This window comes from Microchirus variegatus (assembly GCF_963457635.1).
Source record: "Microchirus variegatus genome assembly, chromosome: 23".
In the NCBI taxonomy this organism is placed as follows: Eukaryota; Metazoa; Chordata; class Actinopteri; order Pleuronectiformes; family Soleidae; genus Microchirus; species Microchirus variegatus.
This window is the reverse complement of record NC_139824.1, coordinates 19,788,960-19,809,679: the sequence shown is the minus strand read 5'-3', so window position 1 is coordinate 19,809,679 and position 20,720 is coordinate 19,788,960. Positions and strand designations below refer to the sequence as shown.

Here is a 20,720-nt window from a genome sequence, read left to right as displayed (position 1 = left end):
ATGAAGAGCAATGGAATTTACATTAAAGTGTGATGAAGCCGAGTCTGCAGGGCAGGCAAACACACACACACACACACACACACACACACACACACACACACACACACACACACACACACACACACACACACACACACACACACACACACACACACACACACACACACACACACACACACACACGACAATTACATTTGTTCATGGAGTCGTTCTTTCATCTGTGCAGCAGCAGACAGCATGTCACTGCGGTGTGTGTGTGTGTGTGTGTGTGTGTTTGTGTGTTTGTGTTTGTGTGTATGTGTGTGTGTGTGTGCAGCAGTAATTAAAATGTGTCATGAATGCACACACACACACACACACACAAAGAAAAACGAATCACAGCATCAACAGCATGGAGTCGTCCTACTGTCTCTGACAGGACTGGAACAGGACTGAAACAGGACTGGAACAGGACTGAAACAGGACTGAAACAGAACTGGAACAGGACTGAAACAGGACTGAAACAGGACTGGAACAGGACTGGAACAGGACTGAAACAGGACTGAAACAGAACTGGAACAGGACTGAAACAGGACTGAAACAGGACTGGAACAGGACTGAAACAGGACTGGAACAGGACTGGAACAGGACTGAAACAGGACTGAAACACGACTGAAACAGGACTGAAACAGGACTGGAACAGGACTGGAATAGGACTGAAACAGGACTGAAACAGGACTGAAACAGGACTGGAACAGGACTGGAACAGGACTGAAACAGGACTGGAACAGGACTGGAACAGGACTGGAACAGGACTGAAACAGGACTGGAACAGGACTGGAACAGGACTGGAACAGGACTGAAACAGGACTGAAATAGGACTGAAACAGGACTGAAATAGGACTGGAACAGGACTGAAACAGGACTGGAACAGGACTGGAACAGGACTGAAACAGGACTGGAACAGGACTGAAACAGGACTGAAATAGGACTGAAACAGGACTGAAATAGGACTGGAACAGGACTGAAACAGGACTGGAACAGGACTGGAACAGGACTGAAACAGGACTGGAACAGGACTCTAACAGTCAGTGTAAGACACAGTGAGGAGGCTGTTTAATCAGGTCCGTTATTAGCCTTAATCACAACTGACAAATGTGCAAATAAAAACCAATATTAGGACAAAAAGATCCAGAGCATTTGTGTCTTAACTGTAAACTGTTTTAATGAAGTAAGTAAATGAATCATCTCTGCAAAACAAATGCCTCAGGAACAATAAAGTCTATAAACTCTGGATTAGATAAACTGAATAACATACATCCTAAACTGTTAATTATGTTCTTTCAACGTGTGATTTTGATTTGAAAATAATGAATAGTTCTGCTCTTTTGTCAATGTAATTATTGTATAACATCTCAAATGTCACACTTGCGTGGACACAATCATTATAAACTAATTCAACAGTCATTTATTTAGACATGTTTGCATTTGTCTGCCGATAAGAGCGAACACACTCACTGTGTTTCCATTATAATAACTTTGAATGTGCACTAAATAAACCAGTCTGTGCCTGATGGACCTGGATTAACTGATCATTTATTCCCTCAGGCAAAAAAAAACTTAGAAAAAGTCTTTATAAAGTGCTAAAAAACTTCCTTCATTCACTGGATTCTATCACAATGAGACAGAGAAAAGTGAGAGTGACTCAAAGTCTGTGAGGCTGGAGATTGAGATTGAGATTAGGCTGATGGTGGAGGAGGAAATATGAGGCTGTTCAGATTTCAACGACTAAAGGTTGGAAAAATCCCCCAAAAAAACCTTGTGTGAAAATAGACACATGATTTCTGCTAAATGTGCATAATGAAGTTGTAACAGATACAGATATATTAATATATAAATATATAAATATAACATAAATGAGTCCAAATGTCAAGTGAGTCACTTTATGTTGGGGAAACATTGCTCTAAATGACCTTTAAAACCTGAGTAAAGAATAATAATTCTCTGTGATGATAAATCCTCTCACCAGGATGCAGTGGATGTCGTTTCCGTCCAGGTCAGAGGTCGGCGCCTGCAGGAGCCTCCAGTTGCGACCTTTGTTGTAGGTGATGTACGTCTTCACCTGGTTGTCTTCCCTCTTGTTAGCGATTAGCATGCCTTTAATTCCCGCCACCTGATGGATATAAAAGGTCGGATGTGATCGTCTTCATCTTAAATCTCTCACCTTCTCAGCTGCAGATGAAAAAGCTCATCAAAGAGTTCAGTTTATGCCTCGAGGCAGCAGTTAAATGGAAATGTTGTGCTTTTGCCTTCTTGCTGTGTCTGACACTCACATCACCGACACCATCAGCAGAGTCTGCTGCATGTTCCTTACACTGTGGTGTCAAGTGTTATTTGCTATTACTGTGTTTTGTTGCTAGAAAAAACATTGATCATAGAGAAGCGACAGATTATCTGTTCTCACACGACAACGTCACATATTCACGTCTGGAGACTTCAAATGAAAATGCTGCTCATTCACTTGTTAGCAGGCTGTAAGACACCAACACACACACTGTACAGCAACACATACACTACACACACACTGTACACCAACACACACACTACACACCAACACACACACTATACACGAACACAGACACTACACACACACCAACACAGACACTACACACACCAACACAGACACTACACACACACCAACACACACACTGTACACAACAACACTGACACACCAACACACACACTATACACAACAACACAGACACTATACACCAACACACACACTGTACACAACAACACTGACACACCAACACACACACTACACACACACACACACTATACACAACACAGACACTACACACACCAACACAGACCAACACACACACTTTACACATTAACTTATATTTATGTGTTCAATCTGCTCAAAGAGTCTCAAAGAACACGACGACTGCTCTTCCATTCGTCAAGTGCTGCGTATGAGACACGCTCAGGAAAAGTCAGTGATAATTTAGCTGCAAACTCTTGTATTTAAATGTATTAATTTATGCAAAATGACCGAGCACCAGCTCACCATCACACTTAATGCATTTAATGCATCATCACCATCCATGTGTTAAGAACTCCCAGAACACACAAACACAACAAAACACTCAGAGTTTTCCTAACGACCTCGTCTGCATTAAACCTGAGTCAGAGCGTGATGTAAAGAAACAACAGTCATATATCACACGGTTGCCATAGCGAGGGTCTGCAGTGGGATGTGTTTCCTGGCTGAAGGATCACGTCTGTGTAAGTGGCACTAATAGGCAGCACATTTGACACCGTCATACGAAGACGGCGCCCAGGACGGATGAGACTAACGAGGGCTCCACCATTCCTGTCCGACCTGACCTGTCAATCACTGCAGCAATTATTTACTGCCTCCGCCTCCTCAGCATGTACTCATGCAGCGACACTGTGTGTGTGTGTGTGTGTGTGTGTCACTGTGAGGCTGCAGTGTGTGTGTCGCTGATGTAGACCAACAAACGCTCAATGACAGAATAACAAAGAAATGTGAAAAAGACAAACTGAAGAAAAACAAACTGATTAAAAATGAATAAATGTCAGAAATGATAAACATTAACTGGAGAATAAATACAGACGTTATGTAGTATTTTATAAAAGAAAGAACACATTTATTTCAGATGTGACATCGACTCATTTATGAAGTTTTTAATCTGTTTCTTCGTCTTCTTTTTTTTAATCAAAGGCCATTGAAGTTTTGTGTTTTTGCAGATATTCTCCGCTTCACTGAGTCCAACAGAGCAATAAAGCTTTAAAACCACGTTATTTTCTGCCTTTTACTGGAAAAGGGAAAGAGAACGAAGAGTGAAGCAGCAGGAGACAAACGACACCAAACATCCTGCTGCTTTTATTCATCTCAGCCACAAACAGTGAAGCCTGAGTCACATCTGTGACGGGGAAATACAGACAATCAGCTCTTTGTCTAATGTTGTTTTTCACCTGGTTTATAATCACAGTCAAAGATCACAGGTCTGTGAAGGATCTACAGTCGTCCAGACCATAATCACCTTCTGTCGTTAGCTCTACAGAACTGGACTGGACTCTCGTCAAAGAGGATTCTTCAGCTGAGAAACTGGTGGAAAAGTCCAGGTTTTTATCTTCTGAAGTCTGAATATCTGCCTGGACGGTGTTTATGTGAAACAACTGTAGTTTTTTACCTTCATTATTATTATATTACTGGTTCAGGAGGTTCTAAAGGCTCTAAAGGCTCTAAAGGCTCTGAGCTTCTATTTTAAAAACACAGCAAGAGAGAATGTGACAGAAATATGTCATTTTCCTAAAGTCGTGCATTCTTTGAGATTTTCCCACTCTCACGCATTTAAAAAAATATATAATTTCAGGTCCTAAAACACCATCTCTACACACACACACACATACACACACAGAGGCTAAACATCTGGATTCAGAACATGAAGTGTGTGTATAAATGTCATCTTTTTCTTCAGTTTCTTTAATGGTTTCCCACAAGGACAGAAATGTGATTGAAAGTCAGTTCAGTGAAGAGTTGAAGGAGATTAGTCACCGGCTGAGTGAAAATAAATTGTCTTTACATCTTGGGAAATCAGAATATATATTATTTGGCTGAAAGATTAAGCAAAGACCTCACATCTGAGTGTTAATGTAGGTGCAGGTGCTCAGATTACTGCACTAAACATGGTAGAAGTACATGGGATCTCTTAGCATGAAGAGTGATTACTGAAGGAAGACACATTCAAAAGTGGAAAATAAACTCAAAATAAACAAGAGTAGTTCTAAAGCTTAGGACTCATGTAGGCTAAGACCAAGTGGATAAGTGTTGTCCTGAGTGGAAGTGTGGATGTGTTTTTATGCTTTTAAGGAGCTGCTGGATAGTTGAGTTTCCATTTGGGGATAAATAAAGTACTGTCTATCTATCTATCTATCTATCTATCTATCTATCTATCTATCTATCTATCTATCTATCTATCTATCTATCTATCTATCTATCTATCTATCTATCTATCTATCTATCTATCTATCTATCTATCTATCTATCTATCTATCTAAGACTTACAACGAAGCCCTAGTTGTTTTAAAAATGTTAAAAGTGTCAGTTTGGTGGATGACAAACATGGTTATTGAAATTGAGCCGTGTGGATTTAAGTTCTGGGCAGAACATTTTATAAATGACAGCATATTTTCACTCCTACTTTTGATAAGTGAACATGTGTGAGCACCTGTTAAAACCACATCAACAACAAAATAATAAAAATTACCCCTAAATCGACTCATATTTAGATTTCACTGATAACGTCATGAAAACCTTCTCATCTCAAACTAAAGGATGTTCTTGTTTTTTCTTGCTGAACCAAATGATTACGTTCATAAAGAAAAACCCACACATTCATTCTTTCTTTCATAAAGTGTCACAGATTAAAAATTGCTGCCAATGAATCTGAAGAGGCTGCAATTGACTGGAGATTGTGTTTCTGTGGTGTTTTTTCCAGCAGCAGAGGATTAGCTATTATTTAATGTGTCGCAGTTTAGTATTCAACAATATATTACATGGTTCATTTGATGAATGGCAGCGTGGTGAGTTTAGGCAGAAAGAGCCAAATCATCATCGCGGTCGTCAGAGGATGTTTATGTCGAGGAGAGAAAACCACAAATAAAGTGTTGATGCAGAGAATTCCAGCCAATCACAGAGTTTAGAGTCTGATGAAGAGTCAACACAAAATGAGTTTGCACAACAAAGACACCTGATTACACACACTGGCCTCTATCCAAACTGAGTGACAAGTGAAATCATTGAGAAATCAGGGGGAGGGGCTTAGCTGGAGGTGGAAGAAGAAGAAGAAAAGAGTTCAGGACATGTTCGTGTGTGAGGAACGTTCCACCTCAGACATTCTGGGTTCTAACTACTGATAGAACACAGTGTGATTTCCTGTGTGTGATGTGTGCAGTTGTCAGGATGAGTTCTGTCTCCGTGTGTGAGAACGATGAGTTTATCATGTTGTTTATCATCAGATCATCAATGAAGCTGTGACCACACGACAAGTGCAATTAAAAGGAGTTCTCGTCTCACGCTGCTTCTTCAACTACTGCTGTGTGGCACACACACACACACACACACACTGCATACAGTTAATTACCACAGTTCTGCCACTGCTGCCGGCCAATATCTCACTCCTCTCCCTCTCTCGCTCACACCTGCCAGTGTAGGAGTGATAAAGTGGACTCACCAGGGAGTGAGAAAGCACAGGAATTCTCCTCTTCCTGCCATGAATGCTAATGCAAACACATTCAATAGCTAGCCAGTCAGCTAACAAGGTCGTTACAAGTCCAGAGCTGTATGACAGTGAGGCCCATTAAGCAAGTGTGTGTGTGGGGGGGTGTGTGTGTGTGTGTGTGTGTGTGTGTGTGTGTGTGTGTGTGTGTGTGTGTGTGTGTGTGTGTGTGCAGCCTGTAAACAAACCTGTCCATTTGAAACAAACCCAGAGCAAAGTCGTCTGTAAACAAACAACAATCTGTGGACAGGTTTATGACTCACACATCTACAGTGTGTCAGCTTTAAATCACACACAGCAGAATTATGTGTTGTGTGTGTGTGTGTGTGTGTGTGGGTGTGTGTGTGTGTGTGGGGTTGCCTTGTAAGTTCACAAACACAAACAGCTGTATCTGTCGGCCGATTGGTGCCATGTGACTCTCTGTGTCTGATTTTGCTAACAATTATTTTCAAAATAAAGTTCTGTAATGTTGGGTTTTCACTGCTAAACAAAGACAGTGCTGGTGTTGTCACTGACTGATGCAGCAGTTCATCATGTCCAGGTGCAGAGGTTCATCATGTCCAGCTTCACCTCGCTGCACCACCAACCAAACCACGACACACAGAGACAGTAACTCGCTGGTAAACAAGCAGAGATTTCCTCAGAAAACAGTGAGAGCAAAACAGCGAAACAGAGCAAATCAAGCAGAAAATGAAATACGAAGGTTGGACCTGATGAAGTTCACACAACCAGCAGAGTTTCCTTTAATGATTGTGTTTCATGATTCATTTCCAATGCATTTCAATTTAACCATAAATTACGTAGACTGTGGCAGGAAACCAGGAAATGTAATTCTGTCTTTTCATAGTTCATTATTTTTCTCCACTATAGATCCACATGTTCCAATGATCAGGAATAAAGTTATTCCTGCCCCCCCCCCCCACCTGTGCATAATTCAGTGAATCCCTTTAAAAGAGCCAATGTCAGAGTCGTGCAAGTTCAAATTCTCTATTTGAATATTCAGTTGCTGTAAAATTTCACAATAAATTACACAACGACACTTTTCTTTTCACATTCCTCAGCCTCGCCCAGGAGAGCAGTGATGCAGTGATAAAGTGATATAGTGATATAGTGAAAAAGTGATATAGTGATAAAGTGATAAAGTGATAAAGTGATAAAGTGATGTTTCCTGTAACTCAGCATAGATTAAATCAGTGAATCACAGAGAGCCTTTACCTCGTACAGGTCCAGCATCTGGTTTCCTCCGATGCCTCTGGAGGTCTTCACGTTCTCCATGGCCAAAGTGAAGTAGATTCCTTTGGTGTCAGACAGGTAGAGGTTGTAGGTGTCGTTCTGGTTCCACTCCTGCACGGCAGCAAACACCTGCTTCTCATCAGTGCTGACGATGTGTAAATCCTGGTTATGAGTGAAGGTGAAGAGGTGACGGATTAAAACACGCTGACACTCTGTGACTCGTGACATCACTGCTGTGGTGAGAATATCAATGTTTGATGAGAGTGAGACAGTAACACACTAACACACTCTGAGGCTCAATAACAGACACGTTTACTGCTCTAAACCTCACATTTCAGGGTTTTTGGAAGCAAGATTGAGATATTAAAGCTTCCGAGAATCAACTTTTATATACAAATATGTATATGTATAAATATATGTATACATTTACATATAATACAGAGGCTCAGTCTGAAGTCTGAAAACATGACAGCCATTGGAAACACAAGAGACACAACATAATTAAGTTATTTACATTCCACTGAAATGTATAATTATTGATTTAAAAACACCAACACTATGTTCTTTATTATAGGTTTAAATTAAATATATTTGTGTTCATTTCTCTCTGTAATATCTCAAAATAATACACATTTATAACACACACAGGAAAGTATAAGTAAAATCTAAGACAAATATCCAGAGTTATAAAAACTCTCTCTCAAAGTGTAATAAAAAAACATGAAGAACTTATTAAATAAAAGTCATTTTCAGCGTGAGTGAGTGTATTTTTACCTTAGGCAGTGAATATTTGGGCAGTTTGATTTGTATGAAAACGTCTCTCTTGTACGACACGTAATAAGAGGCTCTGACTGACGTGGGAACCTAGAAACACAAATGACACAAAGAGAACAATAATTACATTAAACTGATACAAACAGCTCAATATCTGCACCTTTGCTTGAATTTTATTTTGATTTCGGCAAAATTCCATTAAAGTACTCGTCAATATCTCCATCATTGTCCTGCTGGATTCTAAGGTGTTCCTGGATACAAGTGCTATTTTTATTATTATTATTATAATATTACAATCACTCTATCATTAGTCTTTGATTATTTGGACTTGAATTCACAGGATTCTGCCCCTCCATCTCCTCTCACTGCACTTAGTGGTTTTAGAGCAGACTTTGGTAAATATGGTGTAAAGGAATCAATAGTCTCATTATTCTGTGTCAAGAAAAATCTTTAAGACGCCAAAATGAGCCTCATCTGCTGTGGTGGACAAAATAAGAAACAACTGTTGTCTTTAATCATCTCCACCCTTTGCAAACACCATGGATCTTAGTTAAAAACACAGAAACACAGGGATGGTGGAGGATTGTCATTAGCACCTAACCCTAACACACACATGCACACGCGCACACGCACACACACACACACACACACACAGTAAAGTGAGACTTTCACACGTTTCCCGTCTCATTGATAACAAAATGAAAGTCATTTGAGGAAAAGCTCAAACTCAAACTCAGCTTCAATATCAGAACTAACTCTGAACGACTGATTCTCTCACTGATCTTCTAAGTTCCTTGGATATAAATGGAGAGAGGAAACAGCAGATGGCGCTGCACAGAGAACAGAGTCACGGATCGATGAGGAGGGTCACCAAAGGCAGTTTGAACTTTAAGAGGAATTGGTACGATTGATTTCTTTTTCACAGTCTTTGGTCTGTGACACATATATATATACACATATATATATATACACATATATATATATATATATAAGAGCTGAAATGAGTGAGGCCTTGAATTGAAGTTTAGGTCGAGTGCTCGTGAGTTTAATGGAAAGACTTTGAAAGAGGTCAAAGAGGATTGAAGGATGTTTGGAGAACAAATCTATGTTGTTGTCTAATGGACAGAGAGGAGAGTCAACACCATTGTAATGACACCATTCTACTATGACTCAGCTCGACTACACTCTGGTTTCTTTGGACTTTTCCAGTGGAGATAGAACCTGGTACCTGGAGCTATTTCTGGTACCAATCGATCCACTAGGAACATTGGACTGACAGAGTGTGAGAGTGCAGAAGGTCAGTGCTCGGACAGAAGATGCTCTTGGAAGAGCTGAGTCTTGAAGATCTAGAACAAACATGGTGAGTGTGGCTGTGAGGACCTGGAGCTGAGGATAAACATCATCAAGGAGGAAAACGGAGGAAACTGCTGCATCCGTCCAGAGTCTTTACTTCCAGATTGTCAACTTTGTAGTTTTTCACAAAAGCCAAAGATTTGCTGACATCATCTGAGCTTTTTTTTATCGTGTCGTGGATCACAGGTCATTTCCATCTTTCTGCTAATCCATCACATTTACTAAATACGACACATGAGTCAGTTCAGCTCAGCTCATCAGGATGCTTTCATTCTCTGATGAGGACAGAGATGAAGGAAGAAGCTGAACATGTGAACAAAAACAAGTGCTTTCACATTGAGGACGACCTACAGGTCTCACTCTACAGTTACTGTATAGAGTCTGTTCTTGTCTTGTATTTTATTTGTTTAAGCTCATAGAGTTTCTTAGTTAATGTGTTAATATTATTAATAACTAATCCTCCACTATACACATGTGTTTCTGTCTGTCAGGTCAGTTGACTTTGAGTTCAGTCGCAGCCACTTTTGTTCCTGTTTTCTCTTGTTCTAATTTGACCTCTTCTTTGGGCCCAAGACTTTGTTGCTTTATATGTTTGAAACGTCAGTTTTGTCTTTTTTTTTTTGAGGCTTAAAAACAAAACAAACACAGGAAAAAAAGTGCGACTCCTCATTCCTTCCAGCTCGGTCCCTCACAATCCATTAAAACTCTGTTGTTGTGGAGGATTTAGAGGCCAGAGGGAGAATGTACGACATGGTTATTGACCACGTTGGCAGCATAAAAAACACAGGAGAATGGTTTCTCTCTTCAAATGGACTGAGCTTGTTTTGTCTTTAACTGTTGTCTGTGTGTGTCTGTGTGTGTGTGTGTGTGGGTGTGTGTGTGTGTGTAGATTTTTAATGTGGTCATTTCCTCATTATTCCACACTTGCTTGGACTTGGACGTGTTACAATGGAATTCAGCACCATGGACAGCACCTACAGCACTTGAATAGGTGAACGTGAGCTGATTTCATTTAAACTGTGTAATAATAAGTGTAATAATGAACCTTATTTTAATCAATGAGTATGTGTGCATGTCAGGAAACTTTCATTTGATCATCATTAGCCAATTAATAAAATATGAATCAATTACTAAATTAAAAAATAATAATTATAACAGTTTTTCTGATTTCTCAGCTTCTTAAATGTGAATATATTCTGGTTTCTTTGCTCTGTATAACAATTTTGTTCAGTTTTAACACTGTGTCTTTTTTGGGACTCCTTACTTCTGCCCTGTATTATTTTCCAGTTAATGACCTGACTCCTGATACCACTTCACCTGCCTCGTCCATGCACTTTCTTATCTCTGTATGGAGCTCAGCTCCTCGTCCACGTACCCTTCAGCCTCCTCCTCTGGACTCAGAGCCTCAGAACAGTGTGAGTCCTCTTCCCACAACAACACCTATTCATATGCACTGCATTAAACTTCAGTCATCTTTACGTAAACCTGTCTGCCATCTGTGCTCGGCTTATTTTGGTTCACCCAAATGTCCTTTGCCACACCACTGCCCATCTTCTTCTTAAAATAACATATAATAATAACCACACAGGGAGAGCTGTCACCACAGAGGAGTGACTGGGCAGCAGAGACCAGGACCAGGACCAGACTGTGGATCTCATGATTGACAGTTGCTGGTTTGTGAGAGGGTTATTGTGAGCATGAGTCACGAGGAAAACAGCTCAGGGTTGAATGAGATAAAGAGATAAAGTACAAACACCAGAGCTGAGAAGACCTTTATCAGAGTGTAACACAGGTACATTTGAATAAAACTGCTGTTGTGGTGAACTGTGATCTGTGTCATTATTCAGACGTGTCTTGTATGAAGCCTTATTTGCACAATGTCAAAGTAAATAATATTCAAATACAGCCCATAAATTACATTTGGGTTACTTGGAGTGCAGGACATTTCCATTTCAGGTTTTTCTGTGACAGGAATCACGACTAATATGAGGCACTGGACAGTGGCTAGACTGAATATAAGAACATATAAAATATAAACATATATCATTTATATATGTTATATCTATCAAGTCTCACCTGTATGAATATGTAGTCGTCTTGAACCACCAGAGAGCTGATGTCGATGTATCCAGAGAAAGGATAGTTCCTGTTAGCTTCTGTGCACATCTGAGCTCTGCACGTCACATACTGCACATCTGTCACAGAGAAAAGACACAGGTTCATTTGAAGGTCGTGACCTTTGATGTTTGTCAAGAACATGGATAAGAAGTGGTGATTTAACAGAGTCACAAACTATATCATCTAACCTGAACTCAGAGAAGCTTTCAGCTTTAAATCTCCTGTCTTTTCAAGCTTTGCACACATGGACGTGGTCAGTTGATCTCATTTGCTCTGTCATTCTCAGGTCTATCCACAGATGTTACAGGGCTTTAAGGTCTGGACGTCTCCAACAGAGACAGAGACTCGTCTCAAAGCCTCAGTCTGGGTTTAAGCTTTAGGTCATGATGAGGTTAGAAGGTGAAGCTCGGCCTCAGACTGAGCTGATCTCTGTGTTCATCACTATTCATGCTTCACTCTGTCTCTGCTGCTGAGAACAAGCTCCACTGCAGCTACAGCCATGCAGTCATTTAAAGAGGTAGTTTAGGTTTATTGAAGTGTGTTTGTATGAGGTAAACTAAACTAATTCACCGCTCAGTCCCTGCACTAAAGTGAGATAGATTTCTAATTTACAATCTTCAGTTTTAGTCAGACGTCTGTCCAACAGGGAGATACATGGGTCACTGGCAGCCATGTTTTCAGTGAGTGTCCACAGCTGATGCAGAGGATGCACTGACTGTTCTAAGACTGTGACTCATCTCTGCAGAAGAATCCTCATGAGTGCTTTATCTTCTCCCCAGTTGCATTCCTTCTCATCAGATTGATAAATTTGAGCAGAGGAACATCCATGAAGGCCACCGTACTTCTCTGTCATGCTTCTCATATGTTACCAGAAACCTGATGTTTATTTCCGTGCATGGCTGAAGTGTGACTACTTCCTCTTTCTGTCCATGTATAATATGTTTATTATCAAATGTTATGGCAAAGTATACAAGGAGCAGTAAAATGTCCGTAGCCATGTTGAAGGGATGTTGTGATGTGAAAGATTGATGTTTGAAAGCCTTTAAAACATCATCTTTCTTCTCAAGTCAAGTCCTCTGACCTTCACAAAGCGTTATTGATCAAGCGTCTAAAGTTTATATCAAATGTTGTTTTTTTTGTATAGAAATAACAAAATCTCATCCATCTGTCAGTCAAACTGCAGATATATGAGAGGCTGTGGTATATTTCAGTCTAAACAGCTTCTGAAGTCCTCTGTGGTTCAGGTTCATGAGTGAGTCTGAATAAAAAGATCATTCATCAAAAACCATGCACTGACAAACTTCTCTTCTGCAGGAGAAACCATGTTCAACAGAAACCTCTTGATTTGTCTCTCACTCACTTCCGTCTGGTGTGTGAGCCTCCATGTGGACCAGGTCTGGATCCTTGTCCAGGCCCAGGACAGACCTGCAGAGACCGGGACAGACCAGGGACGTTTATTACAAATAAAATGTGGCCACAAGCAACATAATTATGCAGTTAGGACACATCGGTGAGATCAGTTAGTAATAATGAAAATCATTTCCCTCTGGATTGTATCTGTGGCATCAGTGTCACGTCCTGTTTGTGATGCAGGACGATGCAGCACAAAGAAAACCTTCAGAACATCTTCATTATAGTCTGTGTGGTTCAGGGTCACAGTTTATCACGGCTCATTCCATTACACCACAAACACACAGCTTTTCCACTGTGGTCATATCTTCACTTGTCTAAACACAACAGACTGGAGCTCTGTTTCTCAACACGCTTTAGAGAGGAAGGACTTTGGTGATGAATGGAATTTTATCATGATTTAGGATTGTGAGCAGAAGATGAACCAGATTTATGCTAAAGTTACAGCGAAGTTACAGAGAAATTAAACTCTGATCTGTGATTTGTTATGTTGGTTGAATGAGAAGAATGAGATGAAAGCCTGAGGAAGATCATTCATTAAGACACTTTTGATTCTTCCTGGAGAATTATTATTATTATCATGATGAAACTGTGAATGTGTGTATTATTGGATTCTCTGTGTTTTTCTTCTCAGTCCTTGGTATCAGACCATTGTCAGGTGATTACGTGATGATGTTGAACTGCAGAGTTTTATCACCAGAAACAAAGACCTGTTCATCTCTGAATAAATAGAATACAATACGAGTATAAAAAGCTCTTAAAATCCATTTTGGTTTATTTCAGCCACTCACAGCCACACTCTCTTTGTTCTTACAAATAATAATCTAATGTGTGAATGCATGATGTGACTGATTTGAGTGTGTGTGTGTGTGTGTGTGAGTGTGTGGGGGGGGGGGGGGGGGGGAGTGGAATGGAAAACGCCCTGAGACACCGAATGTTAAGTGAGTTCTGGGGAGGAGATTAATCCACGCCTGCTTCTATCGAACACACACACACACACACACACACACACACACACACACACACACACACACACACACACACACACACACACACACACACACACACACACACACACACACACACACACACACACATTCTTGTACTTGCTGCATACTGAGGACCAGCATTTCCACTTTATAAATCAACACAATTACAAATATCTACTTCATGAATGACATCTACAAAGAACTACTGGTTGCAGTACCATAAAATGTCTGCAGGTGGAGCCCCAGAGCAAAAAGGGCTGGAAAACTTTTTCGATTTTATTTTATTTTTTAAATTTTTGGTCCAACATTTTACAAAAACGTCATACTATACTATGTCGACCAAAATTTAAAAAAGAATTTGACAAAATAAATTTGGTCCAAAATTTGACAAAAACGTCATACTATACTATGTCTTCCAAAATTAAAAAAAAAAAAATTTGACCCAAAATTAAAAAAAAAAAATTGACCCAAAATTAAAAAAAAAAAATATGACCCAAAATTTTAACAAAAATGTTGAAAAAAATTTGACCCAAAATTTGAAAAAAAATGTAAAAAACAATTTGACCCAAAATTTTAAAAAACAATTTGAAAAAAAAAAAATTTGGTCCAAAATTTGAAAAAAAAAAATTGGTCCAAAATTTGAAAAAAAAAATTTGGTCCAAAATTTGAAAAAAAAAAATTGGTCCAAAATTTGAAAAAAAAATATGGTCCAAAATTTGAGAAAAAGTCATCCAAAATTAACATTTTTGACAAATTGAGTATAGCATGTTATAGCAACCTAAGGAAGTGATTTCAATGAAAACAAAGTGAGGACCGACCAAAATGTCCTCACTCCGTAAAAATGACCTCACTTTGTTGGTTAAAAACCCTCACTGGTCCTCAGTATGCCACAAGTACAAGAACACACACACACACCATGAATATCACAGGCTCAGTCATGCAGAACATAAGTAACAGTTAGTGAAGAAGCTAAAGTTTAGAGAAGAAGAATGAAGGACTGACTCAGACTCACTCACCAGTAGAATCTGTTCGGTGTCACATGTTCGTGGATGAGATTCCATTTCCTTCCAAAGTCCATGGAGCTGTAGAGCTGCAGAGATCAGAGAGGAATCATGAGAAAGATGAACTCATGTTTCCACAAACATCTGCTGATTATAAAGTTTAAAAAGAGACGAGTGAACACAGAATAATCCCTGAAGTCGTGGGTGAAATAGTGCTGAAATAAGCTTTTATCATCAGTGAGCAACTCTTCACACTAACACATGATTTATCACAGAGAATCTCTCTTTCCCTCTCTCTCCTTTTACAAATGGCAGCCAGTGGCTCAGAGGAAGCACTTCATAAGTTTAATGTAAGAAAGCTGAACGAGCTGCGACGCTAATGTGGACACTTTTAGCCACTTTTATCTTAGTCATCAGCTGTTTCACTTTTAAGAGCTGGAGTTCAGACTAATGTTGGATCTAGAAATTATAAAGACATACAAAGCTGCTTCTGCAGCAGCAAATCAACTGAACCTGCAGGTCCTAGCATCAAGAATCATCTGTCCTCATGTTCCTCCTCCTGAACAACGTCCATGAACCTTCTCTGTCCTCTGCCTCTGTTCCTCCTGACCAGCAGCTCCATCTTCAACATCCTTTGTCCAATTTAATCTCTCTCTTTCCTCTGTGTGACTAAACTAAACTAAACTAAATCTCAGCCTCAACTCTTACTTTATCTCCAAACTCTTCAGCCTGAGCTGTCCTTCAAACACGGTCAGAACAGATTCACTGTGTCTGAGCCAAACATCACAGCAGGTCTCACACTGTGGTGAAGACCTTCACTCTGACTTCTGTCATCATGTCTGTGCTCTGTCCATTTCTGTGGATGTGTTTGAATATTTAAAGTCATCCACTTTCTGGACGTCTGCTCCTCACATCTTCAGGTGTTCTCCTTCAGTCCAGTACAGACTTGAACCCTCAACACAACTGTTTTCCTGTCATGTATCTAATAAATGTCTGATATTAGCATTTGAAAAACATCAGCCATGAAAGCACGACAGAGCAAAAACACAGTGTTGCTGATTGAAAAAATTTTCCGTATTAAAACCTGTTGTTTCTTTAAAACACAGAAAAATGCTGCGTCACTGTGGTAAAAAAACACTCTAGAACTTCACACATCATTAAATTGAACCACATTCAGTTTTTCCTCTGTGCAGAAAGCACAAATGTAACTGTGTAATTCCCCTTTGTTTGCAGAAAGGTAAAACAGTGAGATTTTGAAGGAGAGCAGGCTGAGGTTTCCATAAATACATCCAGTGATGTATCACTCTGCTGATGTGAAAGTGCACAACGCGCTCCAATTCCAGAGCACTAATTACATTTTCCAGTGCTCTGGCAAACAATTAATAACCCAGGTGCATTTTCCCCGACACTGTATTGATTGATGTCATAGAACGCGTGGCCTCAGCTTCAGCTGCGTTTGTGCAGCGCTGTAACTCAGTGGCAGCAGTTGTGCGCTATGCTAATGCTGCTACTTGTTGCCTTTTATCAAAGTGATTTACTCTGATAAAAGGATGCACATTTGTCACTCGGCCCAATATATATTTGTCAGATCAGCAAAGAGAAAATGTATCAGAGTCAGAGTTAAGGTCGACAGAAGCTCAGTGATGAAATAAATACAGACCTTTAAACATTAGTGTGTTTTTACATTTAGAAATCACAGTGCAAAACAAATACTTCTACTCTGATCTGACCTTTCTGTGGAGCTGCTGCAGCCAGTGGAAAAGAAAACTGGCTTATAACCAGAGAGTTGCTGGTTTGATTCCCGACAGGTCTATGACAGCTACGTGTCATACCCAGAATGCAGTTCTGCGATCCCTGATGCTGCTGCATTCAAAGTGACTGACAGGTGTCCACGCCTAAAAGCTTCAGCACAACTATAACCAACAGCTATGCTAAGCTAAGTTGGAGCTAAGCCAGAAGTGGCAGTGAATGTTGGTTTAACCCACTGGTGAAATCCACTTCAACCAGAGCTGAATGTGAGGTTTAAATGTGAGTTTGTTGACCAGTGGGAGCAACAGTCAGCACAAAGAGAAACAGTGAGTGTTTGTGTTCCCTGTGTGGATCTGGCAGAGATGAGCGATGATCTGGGAGCAAACATTTGTCTAAACCTTTATGAAGTTGAACAGAGTGTAACATGGAGAACCCAAAGGCCTTTTGTTCTGCAGAAAATGTGATTTCTGATTCTTCCAAAGCTCAGTGAAACAGAGGAGTCGCTCTCTGGTGAAATAGAACAGCGAGGAAAGGTCTCTCATCGCTCTGGACAGTGACATACGACGCTGGTGGGTAGACTCAGCTTCCACTCTTTCCATTCATCAGTTCAATGACATCTTAAATTTCAAACCTTCACAGCTGTCACAAAGTATACTTCATAGTTTCCACACTCAGGCCAATAAATCAGAGGCGGGAGCAGCCGGCTGCTTCGCCGCCAATGGAGTCTGTGACAGGTGAGCGAGTAAATGGTGATTGAGGAATTGAAATGTTAGTTAAAGTCAGAGTTTGTTTAGGTCGTTGTTGCTGCAACAGCTTCAGGGTAATGAAGCTCATGCAGGTGAAGGAAAAGGATTCAAGAAGATTGTAAAACATCTGCCATGTTATTGTGAGGGGAATTCTTCAGCCTCTGTCAGGTTTATTAAATATTAGTTACAGAGATTATTTACATATCATTTGCATTCTTGCCAGGAAGAATCCAGTCTGAGCCTGAAGTTAAACCAACATCTAGATAATAAACGAGAGCGTTTGTGTCTCCGTGATTCTAATGACAGATGATCATATGTGTCATACGAGGACTGACCTTCACAAGTGAGGAAGCATCAGGCCGTGTTCACCAAATATGACCAAATAAATGCCTTCAACTCATCATAGACTCTGGGGATTCTTAAAAACTAACTAAAAACTAACCCCCCAGAAATAGTAAATGTTATTTATATATATCTATAATGAGAAATGATCCAAAAAACAGCATCCAATGTCTCCAGAAAAGTGACTCATATTATGTCTTATTTCAAAGGTGAATCATATTTCTACAGTCACATGACACAGGAAACATCAGCTCAGCCTGAGGCCAAAGCTTCTTTATCTCAAACGTGAGACGACATTTAAACACTTTTTACATATATTTGACATATACACAGTTGTGTCAGAGTCAAATATAACAAATATAACAATGTCTGACTCTTTAAATCACTGATAAAGGTCTCTGTGAAATCATGTCCTACAAGAACGACCTGTTTTAATCACATCTGCTCGTTCAACTCTTTAAGTCGTGCTGCAGGCAAACTGAGCAGCTTTTGTTCCACCAGTCTCAGCCTGGGTTTTATGCAGGAGTATTGGATTTTATATGTATAGAGAATAAATCCTAAGCTTTATCTATTGGTCTTCTTTTTCTTTTTTTTCCTTCCCATAGCCTTAAGTTGTGCTTTACAAGAAATAAATCCACCCTGTGAGCTGAGGACCATCAAACACATGAGAGATAAACCAGAAATGAATTGATTTGAAGCCTCACAAGAGAGTTTTCATGAAACCTGTGTGTTCTTGTCATATATATATATATATATATATATAAATGCCCACATGTTTCACCATTAGACAGCATCTGGTCACTGATGTTTGTGTCTCTGTAAAAACTCTCCAAACCTCGACTCCTTGAACCAAAGTTCATCCAAAAACAGCTGTGATTTCACAGCACAGGAGTTAATCCTCAGCTTTCTGCATCAACACGTTTTATCTGATGACTTCATTCAGTCGATCTCTGCTGCTTTAATCTCCACAGAGAGGGTGGAGGTTTGTTGAGGTGCTGACCGACATAATCCCAGCTGACACAGGCGTGAACAGGTCACCAGACACTGTCACACTCTCACCTCTGGTCAGTTTACAGCGTTCACTTAACCTCTGCATGTGTTTGGACTGTGGGAGAAAACCAGAGAAAATGCACATGAACACAGACGATGACAGTGAGAGTCATGATTTGGTATAAATCCTGTGACATAAACCTTCCAATCGAGTGGTCGCTAACCTTTGACCTTTACTAGAGCCTCATATGCACTGAGCTTTGGTCCATTAATGGTCCTGAAAAAGTTGGTGTTTATACCAGAGAAGGTCACTCAGAGGTAACACACACACACACACACACACACACACACACACACACACACACACACACACACACACACACACACACACACACACACACACACACACACACACACACACACACACACACACACACACACACACACACACAGACAGAGCAGGCCGTGCTGCTGTAATAGCACAAGCTATTTGTTCCATTCACTGTCACAGAAAGAACAGGCTAAGATAATAATGTTGGCTTCGTCTAACTCTGACTGCGCTCTGGTGAAAAACACCTGCAGTGAAAAAGACGAGGACAAACCATTACTGTCACTGCACACTAAAAAAAACAAAAAAAAAAACAAGAAGCTGTTGGATCCGTGCAACCAATTAGTGTCAGGACTCTAACTGTGCACAAGTGTTTCTGTGACTCTGCAACAGCATCTGTTCCCACAGGAGCTCTATGCTCCAACACAGATATTTATTCTGGATGTAAAGTGAAGTTTGGAGACGAGACACAAATGTGTTGTTTCTTTATATGGAAATAAATCAACATTCGTGGTGGAATTAGACCGAATTTTCACAGAAAATGAATTTCAGTGGAGTTTGCATCAATTGTTTTCAGTTCATTCATTGGTTCATTCTTCTGTCTATTGACGTATTAACAGGACAGACCAACATCCATGACTTGACTGTTATTCAGTGCTGGAAGACAGTGTGTTTGCACAAATGCTGGAGCCCAAAACCAATATTCTATTTCATGCTCACCCTGCCATGATATTGCCCCCCCCTCCTCTTCCAGAGTAGTACACTCCTGAACTCCTAGAAAATGTTTTCTGCTGTCTCCCAGGATCCCAATCATGTCGCAGTCTTCTCTGTGGCCTCATTCAGTTTCCAAAATAAATCAGCAGCACTTTTTTCTCCAAAAAAAACAAGAAATACAAGTGGACGAAAACAGAAAAGTAAATACATTTCTGTTCTGGTTTCATCTCCATCAGCGTTTGCACTGATGTTTGAATAATGTGTTTAAAACTGAGACAAACATCACTGTGATGACACTCTGCAGTTCTGCACTAACACGGTTTTTTCTCTTCTCATTTTGCACAAAACTCAGCAGCTGCAACATCCCAGCGCTCAGAAAAGCTTTAACATCAAAGCACAAACTCATGAAAGTTTGGAATCAAGAGCTTGAAAGTTATGGAAATGAAAACTGCTGCATTTAAAGGTTCTGTGTGTCGCACACAATCACTATCAGTCACTTTTATAACTCCTAATTAAGTCTGCAATAAATTCACCATTCAGTCCACATGTATGTGAGGCACTTTAAATCAAACTGCTGCTGCTGACAAGTTCAGTGTGTGTGATGGAAGACGAGAGTGAGGGTTAGAACTCACAATATATGGAGCCTGAAAAAGTACAACAGCAGCAGGGAAAGCTCCTATGGATGG

At 40.1% G+C, this 20,720-nt stretch overlaps 1 protein-coding gene across 1 annotated transcript in view; it reads right to left on the bottom strand.

Annotated features, from left to right (window-relative positions):
* The window catches only part of sorcs3a (sortilin related VPS10 domain containing receptor 3a), a gene marked incomplete at its 3' end in the record, with an annotated part of 169,738 nt that overhangs the window by 25,700 nt on the left and 123,318 nt on the right, over positions 1–20,720 (bottom strand). Inside the window, exons 5-10 of the mRNA XM_083909604.1 lie at positions 15,181–15,254; positions 13,126–13,190; positions 11,724–11,842; positions 8,295–8,384; positions 7,503–7,682; positions 2,006–2,152 (exon numbers count right to left, since the gene is read on the bottom strand). Coding sequence (XP_083765730.1) covers positions 2,006–2,152; positions 7,503–7,682; positions 8,295–8,384; positions 11,724–11,842; positions 13,126–13,190; positions 15,181–15,254 — 675 coding nt within the window. The remainder of the gene's footprint in view (positions 1–2,005; positions 2,153–7,502; positions 7,683–8,294; positions 8,385–11,723; positions 11,843–13,125; positions 13,191–15,180; positions 15,255–20,720) is intronic.